This window comes from Phalacrocorax aristotelis, chromosome 1 (genome assembly GCF_949628215.1).
Source record: "Phalacrocorax aristotelis chromosome 1, bGulAri2.1, whole genome shotgun sequence".
Taxonomy (NCBI): Eukaryota; Metazoa; Chordata; class Aves; order Suliformes; family Phalacrocoracidae; genus Phalacrocorax; species Phalacrocorax aristotelis.
In genome coordinates this window covers 8350265-8360508 of record NC_134276.1, presented here as the reverse complement: position 1 = coordinate 8360508, position 10244 = coordinate 8350265, and the positions used below count along the sequence as shown (strand labels likewise).

At 40.5% G+C, this 10244-nt stretch overlaps 1 protein-coding gene across 7 annotated transcripts in view; it reads right to left on the bottom strand.

Moving 5' to 3' along the window:
- Positions 1-282: 282 nt before the first annotated feature.
- The window catches only part of DLG2 (discs large MAGUK scaffold protein 2), a 1060076-nt gene continuing 1050114 nt past the window's right edge, over positions 283-10244 (bottom strand). For all 7 annotated transcript variants that reach the window (XM_075079151.1, XM_075079412.1, XM_075079695.1 and 4 more), the window contains 2 exons: positions 6198-6289; positions 283-5164 (listed from right to left, as the gene is read on the bottom strand). In XM_075079151.1, the coding sequence (XP_074935252.1) occupies positions 5058-5164; positions 6198-6289 (199 nt within the window). In that variant the 3' untranslated portion in view covers positions 283-5057. The remainder of the gene's footprint in view (positions 5165-6197; positions 6290-10244) is intronic.

Here is a 10244-nt window from a genome sequence, read left to right as displayed (position 1 = left end):
TGTAAACTCCAGTTCAGATTCTGAGTACCCCACACTACAGCTGGACTGAGAAACATCCTGCTCAAGAGACGCGCGCTGGCCAGCGTGCCCGATGGAGCAGCCTGCTGAGGACAGGCCGTGGCACTCGGAAATTCGGACTGGCCGATTCAAGTTTAGGAACACAAATCCAGAAATTAAAAGGTTGCTATCCCACTAAGAGCCAACAGTGTTGCCTTTTCTTTTTTCTTTTTTTATTTCTTCCCGCCCCGCCCCGCCCCGCCCCCCCCCCCCCCCCCCCCCCCAAAGATCTTGCCTAGGATGCTGGCTGCTGCCCATCCCCAGAAATGCTGTTTTACACCACGGCAAGTTGCCTGCGCTATAGGTCTGGGCCAGATGGTGTAAGCTGCTAACGCGGTGTGAGGGATGATAGGTCACGTCTCATGCTCCTCACCTTAAAGACAGAGTGTCAAAAAGGCCAATGGGGTGGTGGTTCCTATTGCTCTTGGTGAGATGTCAGTGGGGCTGAAGCCTTCTGAAAGTCTGGCCACTGCATTTGGCCCATGGGGTGCCTTTTTGTACAGCAATTTCACAGCACCTACCTCCAAAGGATCTTGGCCCATGACTTGGCCCTCTGGGTGCTACAGTAATATAAACAATAAATGATGATAGAAAGTGCTGAGCTGCTGTTTAATCATGTGGCCTTGGTGTTTTACAGTCATCCTAAAAAATTGGTGTAACGGGGAGGACAGAGTGTAACTTCAGGTGGTGTAAATGGGGTGCACTCCACTGATATCAATGGCATGACTGTGATTTACACCAGCTAAGGATCTAGGCTAGCTATACGCTGAATACATTTTAGATGTTATTTGCTGTTAGCTTTGATGTTGATTTGTGCCCTAAAATGGGAACCTTTTTTTAACATGATGACCTCATTCTTACTTCTGAACTAATTGACAAGATGTCTGATTTTTAATGGAATAGGAAAATACATTTATTCCGTCAAGGCATGGGCTTGAGCACATGAATGCAGTTGCACAGTGAACCGCATGCATAACATGGCAGACAAAATGTTCAAGAGAAAAAATGTTGAGACTAAAAGCTGTGAAGGATAAAAGACCACTTTCTGTGAACACAGCAGATATTATGGCTTTAAATCTGCAGCTTAAAAAGAAGATTGAGACTTTTTTCATTAACACTGTTTTTCCTACAAATTTCCTTGTGTGTTGTCACCCACTGAATCCTCTGGTCAGGGATACAATTTGAAAAACAAAAATTAAAATATAAGAAAACCAAAGCAAAAATAGAATTTGAGTGCTGATGAGCAAGTAACAGTGAAGGTGTAACACCAACAATTTCTCCACAGAAAACTAATGTAAATAGGTAGGTGGACATTGTATAACTAGGACACTGTCTCTGGCTCGTAGTGGTTATTAGCTCAGGTCCAACACTGCTCTCCAGGATGAGGATTTGAAATTTCAGTGCAATGGAGAGATTTCTTATCCTTGACTTTCACAGGGTGGTTCCTAGGACCCTATCCATGCTGGAGCATCAAACCATGCTAGCTACAAACACAATTACACCACAGAATATTTATCTAGAAACAACCTTTACTACCAAAGAAATTACAAAGCGCTAGCATGGACAGGGTACCTCTGACGAAAATTAACTCTATCCCAGCCAAAACCAGCACAGCAGGAAGGGGGAATTAAGCAAGAGAGAGGCTTCTTCCCTGGTCAGTGGTCAGACCATAAGACCAGTAAAGAGTGCTGTTTCACTGAGCCCTGTTAGCAAGCTCTCAATGAGTCAGTGCATGGAAGATGCTTTGTGGCAAGGAGAAATAAATAGGTTGTAATACTGCACATCTGCACAAAGCTAGCAAGATACCATTGTGATCATTCATGGGTGGACAAAGAACTGTGATCATTTTGGTTCTGCTTAGACCCTACGGTGCTACACACTGTGCCAGAACATAAGAAATAGCACCAGGGGTGTGATCTGGCACTTTTCCTAAAGGGTCCAGCATTTGCATTTGCCTCACGTTTAGATGCTCTCAAGTCTTTTGCATGGACAGAAAAGGAATCTGATTACACTAAGCTGTGTTAGCACCAATATGGTCTTAGGTGCCATTGCTATGGATTGTGAGTTTGGACTTTTTTGTTTTTTTGCACCAGATGTAATTTTTCATTAATCTTATGCTTCTCTTCCTCCTCCCACTACCACCCAGTATGATCTGAACAGCTGCAATGCAAAAAAGAACTGCAGCTCTAAGGATGCTGAAACATGAAACGCAAAACATCAACGCGCAAAACATCAACGCACAAAACGAATGGGAGTACAAGTCCTAAGGGAAATAAGACCTCTCACTGCTTCTTTCGATGAATTGTTTTTAAATATATGTTTTATTTAAAAAAAAAAAAAAAGAAGTGCAATGGCAACTCTAAACTGGAAGCACAAACAACAGACAGGGAAAAATAAATAATGTTACTACAGTAACCGAAGACTGGTGGAAAAATTGATTGTACTCAGCCATAGTGTTACTGTTCACCGTAAAGCACAGCACATGACAAAGCAAAACAGTTACTAGTAGGATAGTACCATAAAAGGCTGCATGCTGAACTAAGAAACAAAGAAGCAGATGTGATTGATTGCTTAAAAACAGAGCTGAAGATTAGAATGAAGTTCCTGCTTTAGGATACTTGATTTTTCAGGTCTGGTGGGCTATTTCCCAGCCTGGGGCAATAGTACTTTGCCAGCATGGAGGAATCCATGGCTTCCAAAGATCTGGGGTCACTCTGTGGATTTCTGCAGAATTATCCAAAATCAAAGCTTTAAGTAATTTATATTTTGTAAAAAAAAGTTTCTAGCCCTTCTGGTTGCAAAGCTGTTTTGGAGACTTAACTGAAACCCTTGTTTATACATCTGCGCTGGCCAGGCAAGAAAATAGTAGTAAAAGAAGTATGAACTTCTCAAAGTTACTGTAGTAGGGCAGCAAGTGAGGCCACCTCAGGGCCACTAAAATGCCCGTATTTTTAACCCTGTCACCGCTGGTGGCTATAATACAAACATCCAGCTAGTCGTGCTCTCCGCAGAGGTTGGCTGGATATACCTGTCAGCTTGACAGGGTGTAGAAATGTAAGCTTCAAATAGACAAGTAACTGAGGAGTCTATTTAGCATTTGCCCTTAAAATGTCCTTAAACATTAGGGTTGCTGTAGCCACCAGCTGATAAGTATTGGACTCCTGCGGCGCAGCAGGCAGGAGAGTGTGGGTTTTATAGAAAACTTGGTCCAGCAGCAGCAAAGGCAATTCAGTTTGCTATCGTAATATCTCTTGCATTTGTCCCCTTCTGTGTCAGAGTGACGAATGGCATCAGTATACAAAGGAAGGGCAATGTGAAATGAGAAAAAAAATACCTCTCTCTCCCCTTCCATGCACCCCAAACTGCAATTCCACAGACTTTCCCCAAATCCCTCACAAATGTCCATTGCCTCAGTTTTTGCTTTTAAGACCCTTGTTGACTGTGAAATGAATGAAGATACAAGTTGGGGACCTGCCTGCCTAAAAAGAGGGGAAAGATCAAATGCTTTTGGTATTTCTTTTAAAGAAACAGGAGGAATTGTGAAACATTTGGGGGTGAAGTGTGACTCCCTCCAAGAGAGAAATTGTTAACTGCATTCAAGCACTGACATTTTGCTTCTGAAAAATCATCCATTTCAGTTTAAAGATGCATTATCCTTTTGTGTTCAGAAAAGGTCCTACAGGGCAGCCAGTTCAAGAGATCTTTCCACAGGAGTTCATCATGATTAAATAGAGGCAAGGGAGAGGATTTAATTGAGAGAAAAACAAGCTGACAACTACAATTTAAGGAATTATCTTGCTTGTCATTAATAATAGAGAATCTGTTACGGAAAAGGGATAATGCAACTTGATGGTCCTCTTTACATTTTACAGTCGCACAAGGGTGTAAATATTTAATCTTTCAATTAATTAATCTTTACAAAATATCTCACAAAAACATTTTTACCTATAGAAATTAGTTTCTATACATCAATATATTTTTATTTTTATAAATTATTCCATCTTTAAGTGCCTTCTATCAATATAAATGATAAAATAGACAATCAAAAATTTTAAAGCTTTTCCCAGTTGTATCCCTCCTTGTCTACATAGGTGCTGTGAATCCTCATACGTGTGTGTGTCCACATGGGAATGTGTTTGTGTGCACGTGTGTGTGATGTGAAATGCTTCCATCCTCTCCCACCCCCAAACTCCATTAAAATAAACTATATTGTTATTAGTTCCTGATGCAATAGTGTTTCCAAAGGGGAAAAAAGAAATGCTTGACTTGGTTTCAGAAATCAAAAGATGTGCATAGTTACCGAAGTCGAAGTGTGCCAACTACAAATGTGCAATGACAAGCTTAGAATAGGATCCACCTCCCAGTCAAGTCAAAGAGCGTCCTACCAATGACTTCAGTAGGAAGTGGACCAAGTACTCTGAGCTTGATTTTGCAAGGTGCATGAGGCCCTGATCTAGCAAAACGTTTAAGCCCGTGCTTAGCTTTGAGCACATGAGTAGTCCTACTGGAACAGATGGGACTGAACAGCATAGGGAAGGATCACAAGTGACTCCAAGTCAACAGGCTACTCGTGTAGGAATTGGGGTCAAGTGCTGAGCGCCTTGCAGGATCAAGCCCTATATGAGGTTCAAGAGCTGGGAACTTCTCTTTAAAGCAATCAACACACTGAGCTCAGCCATTGAAATCGAGTAAATTGTCCGCGTGGGCACAGGAGGTGGCTAGCTCCCCTCGACAGAGGGTCTCCAGGTCAAAAGTTTATACCTACAACTGGTGGTCTGAGCACACAACAGATTTGCTTTATATGGTAGAAGTCTTTTTGTTCCTACCCTTTGACCCATCAGTGTCCTTCATGGCTTCAAACACTTTGTGTTGTACATTCATCAAAATTCACATTGACTGCAAAGAACATAAATGCAACAAAAACAGGAAAGCCTCCAAATAGTATATTATAGTTTTCTTCTAAATATTCTCCCGTCATAATCAGAGGTGCAGTGGCTAATTTATAATTTTTCCTTTGAAGGAATCCAGATGAAAGGCCCAGATTGTTCTTCAATTACAAGTTTGCATTGATTATATATATCTTCTAAGCTATCTCCTTGGACAATAGCTGCAGAAAGAAAACATATCAATATCTCTTTTAATTATTATATTCTACAGCATCCAGTCTCAGATATTGATGAAGTGAGAAGGAATACTAGCACACTGTGATGTTTTTGATTATGGAAAGGTCGTACCCCTGCAGATGGCAACTAAGTTCAAACCAAAGGCACCTTCCCATGACAGAGACCTGTCCCACTGCTTGTAGTGAGGTGGCCTAACTAGGTTAGTTCAGAGAATAACAGGTCTGTCCCGTGGGAAGGCAGCATGGTAAGTTCCCACTGTTGCAAGTCAAGATTTACATTTCATTTGATTTAGAAGCTACTTCGGCAGTGAGCAGCAGCAGATTTACAGGCTATTCTTTTTCTGACCTACTTGTAATAAACTCACTCTCGGCTGCAAAAGTTAACTAGATCAGGCCCGAAGTGACAGAAGATAAAGTGACTGTAACACAAAGCATGATGTCTATACTAATTTAAGAATTCCTTGCCTCCCCAGCAGAAATCTGGAACTGCAGTTCAGATTATGTGCACTGTTGCATGTGGAGGGACAACTGGCAGCTTTTGAGTGTTATCCACAAGTACCAGTCCTCTGAGTAGGAACCTGCCTAAACCTATCCAAGGGAAATCCTGGGGCCCACAGCAGGTCTTAGATCTTGCATTTTTCCAGGTCAGGAAGGAGGTACCTTTCTCTTTCTGTCCCATGATCCATAGCTTGAGCTCTTGCCTTCAGCTAGTGAGAAATTCTTTGGCCTATACAAATACAGTGATGGAACATTTGTACTGATTCCAATAAAAGCAGTTTTGGGTCAGAAAGAGAATCAAATTAATGCAAAACTGTTCCTTCAGGGCATCAACATTCTGAGGAGTTGAATGCCTCCACTGCCCTTGAGTTCCAGGGAAACAAGAGTCCCAAGCCAGGAGTCCTTACTGTGGGCACACTATACTGATATGCACTCTAGGCCAGAGACTGAGCTGATCCAGTTGTTTTGCAAGGAAGGATTATACCTTTGGGAAAAAAAATGTTTTTTAATAAAAACATACCTGTAAAATATTCTCCAAATTCTTGTTCTAATTTAATTGCTCGATCATAGGTTTTCTTTGCTTGCTCCTCTGTAAGACGTTTATTCATTTCCCTAGAAACACAGAAGAAGTCATCAAGAACTTTAGATTTTTACTAAAACAGCTTTTTAGAAGACATATGCAACTGAATCACAGATGGACTTAGATTGATACAAGAATGAAACATTGAAATTATTCCATTGGTTCATGGCCAGTTTCAGTATTTTAAACTTAATTTCATTCTTATGTAGTATAAATGCACGTTTCCAGGCTATTTCCCATTTTTCCACTAAATTTTTATTCTGGATTCACCACTTTACATTCCCAAACAAAATACAAGGCCCAAATCTGGTAACTGCCAACTGAGATGGGCTTGTGGCATCAGGAACCCATGGTAAGCCTGGGAGCCAGGAGATCTCTGAGTGCACTCAGAGCACTCCTGCCTCCAGAGCTGAAGCACCTTTGGGAACCCCCCTATCTCCCAGGTCCACAGCCAGTGTCTTGTAGATTCTAAAATGTACAGGGTACCAATAGATGTAAAAACATAGTGTCAGTAACATTCTGTTATTACCAATGTTTTGTTATTTGGTGGACCATTTCTGTTTTGACATTCAATAACTTGAAGAAATTAATTGTCTTGCCCTTGCACACTCAGCTTTTAATACCGCTGCATACTTACAAAGAATCAAGCTCATACGCATTCAGTGCCTTACACATATATGCCTGCAGATATCCAAATTCATTAGCAATAATAAACAGAGTTTGCTTGTTCTAGCATTTTTCACAGCATGGATTCATTTTTCTTAAAACATGATGGAAATTTTCTGAGGCAACTGGGAGAGCAAGAGAAGGGAGCATCTTGTGTTCTACATAAATTTGATTTAATGCCTTGCACTGAATCATATGATTATGTGGTAATGGACTGTAGACAGTATGACATGGGTGATGCATGTAGGAAATTACGTGCATGGTGGTGCTTAAAAATATGATCTATGAAGTGCACAACAGTATGAACTTGCTACACCTATCTCCTACCTGGCTTCTGAAAAACACCCTAGAAGGTGTCCAGGATGCAAAAAGGTATTTCTAGAAATGACTTAAAGCTGTCTATCTATATAACTAACCATATAACTGGGAATATTACTTAGAAAAATTCCTTTGGAAGTACCAAAGCAGTGCAGAAAGCAGGTTTATAAAAAGAAGGATAACAAAGATCTCTTTTAAAATTTATGACAGTTATTTGTGGATTATATAAATAGGCTTAATTTATGGCAACCTGTGTCATACTGCTGAATTTGTAATACTACCAATTCTCTTTATTGGAAGGACTGCTATCTAACTGAATTCAGGTGGGCTTCTCAATAGCTATGCCTACTTGAACATGTCTTTAGGTGACTGAACCAAAACTCTGTCTTGAAGTGGGGCATAGCATTGCAAATTCTTATGCAAACTTAACATTTTCTCTCATCTTAAGGACACTCAGCCAATATTCTAGTGCTAACAACATCCTCCTCCTTCCAGGTCTATTTCTAGTATATTTCTGAGAAGTCTTCCTCAAGATTTTTTAATATCAGAGGAGAAAATACAAATAAAAATATAAGCAAGAATTTAAAATAGTAAGTACTTTGAAATAAGTAGAAATTTGCATTACGTTTTCAGGTTACAGACTTGCCTAGGGTATAAAACTGTGCCCATCCTGTGCCTTCAGGAGAGAGGATGGAGAAGGGGGAGGACCATGACTGTGTTCAGTTTTGGGCCCCTCAGTACAAGAAGGACATTGAGTTGCTGGAGTGTGTCCAGAGGAGGGCCATGGAGCTGGTGAAGGGTCTAGAGAACAAGTCTTATGTGGAGCTGCTGAGGGAGCTGGGGGTGTTTAGCCTGGAGAAGAGGAGGCTGAGGGGAGACCTTATCGCTCTCTACAACTACCTGATAGGAGGCTGTAGTGAGGTGGGGGTTGGTCTCTTCTCCCAGGTCACTAGCAATAGAACGAGAGGAAATGGCTTCAAGCTGCATCAGGAGAGGTTTAGATTGGATATTAGAAAAAATTGCTTCACTGCAGGAGTGATCAGGCATTGGAAGAGGCTGCCCAGAGTGGGGGTGGACTCACCATCCCTGGAGCTATTTAAAAGATGGGTAGAAGCGGCACTTGAGGACATGGTTTAGGAGACCTGGAGGTGTTGGGTTGATGGTTGGACTTGATGATCCTAGAAGTCTTTTCCAACCTTAATGGTTCTATGATTCTATGATGTCCATTTTTCATGGTGATTACAAGTGCAACCAAATAATAGTCCCTTCTGTTTTTTCTTTCCTAGCCAAGGACCTGCGCAGCTGGTGAATTTGAAAACACTTGCAAAGAGCTGTCCCTCCAGACACATTTTCCAGGGTTTTCCTCCTCTCCCACAGAAGAGATCACCAAGGTAGGCTCTTCATTACTTCCAGCTGTCATCCCCATGACCCCACCACTGTCCTCCCTCTTCTAGAGAGGCTGAGAAGTACCAGCTGGGACACCTCTGGGATTAAACCTGTGATGTGGAGTCATGTAGAGGTGGGGAAGGATGGATGGAAGGAAGGAAGAACAGGATGATGGAGCAGTTTGTTTACAACAATTTGATTGCCAGCACTGAGTTTGACTGAAGAAAGCAGGATGAAGAGACAACCAGCTCAGGCCATATGTTCTGATTTCTTTTACATCTAATAGCCCCTTTTGGGCTTCCATTGCTGTGGTCATTAGTGTTTCTAGTGTATTTCCAGAGAACCAGCAATAACCAAGTTTCAAGTGCAGGTGCAACCTTGATTTATGCTCCCTTCACTCTTCTTACCTTCGCTGTCAGATGGATGCAAAGGAGCATATGCATAAGTGAGAATTAAACTTCAAGTGCTAATTTTGCTGCAAATTATATCTTCAGTTCCCTGCATCTTCTGATTAGCAATTTTTTTTGTCTTTTATAGCTTTACTGTGCTATTACACTGGCTTTCAACTCATTTATATGATCAGGAGCAATAGTTATGGCACATAGACCTATAAACTTTGTGTCATAGTAGTTACATAAAAAAGACTGAGTGAACACAGTTACACCGTCATAAAAATGTCCTCTTTCTGTTCTCACAGAGCACTGGTTTACCATGTTAAAATTCTCCATACTAAAATAATAGTGTCTGTTGGAAAGGTATTACATCCATTCATCTATGCACTCCCTACAACTCACTATAGCTTATGTCAGAGTATGTGTTTGCTTAGCCAGACCCTGAATGATTTAGCTTCATTACTAAATAAAATAGATCATTTTCACAAGCAAAGGGCTCAGAAATACATCATTATTCTCAAGACAATTCTTTAAAAAGAACAATACTCTTTATATTAAGAGAGTTCTCATTTCTGTTAGAAATTAATTTTGGGTACAGTTTGATAGGATAAATACACATTAGATAGATTAACTAGACAAAAAGATCAGTTTTGGAGAGCAGGTTGCAGGGGATAAACTAATTTAGAATGCCTGAATTCATTACATTTTTCTCTTTTCTTTTTTAGGAGTTGTGTTTACATAATTTATTTATAAAAGCCATATTACTGCAAAAAATCGCAAACTCGTACTGACATATAAGGACTTTTGCTGTCCCACAGAAGTTTGGATTTCTAGTTAAGGCTGTGTTCCACAGGGTATTTGAAGAACAAGGAATTGAAAGTCATATAACGGACTTTGTTTGTCCCTACCATACTGTCAACACTGGGGCTGGTTTATATTTGGAGAGTGAAGAATAGCTTGCTTTTGATTTATATCAGTAAAGAAAATTCTGCTAAGTCTGCATAACTTGTTTTGTCCTAAGTGAAATATTAGCATTGCTTTGGTTTAATAACAGGATGATTGCCATGGTATTTTGCACCTTCGTAATACTTTTCAGTCAATCTGTTCAAGGATTTGCTGTTCTTACATCAAATCAATGAAACCTTTATGTTATTGCCACATTTCTGGTTCTGCCTAATGTATTTTTTCAGAGTAAGGGCCACTTTTATTTACTTTTTTTTTTTTA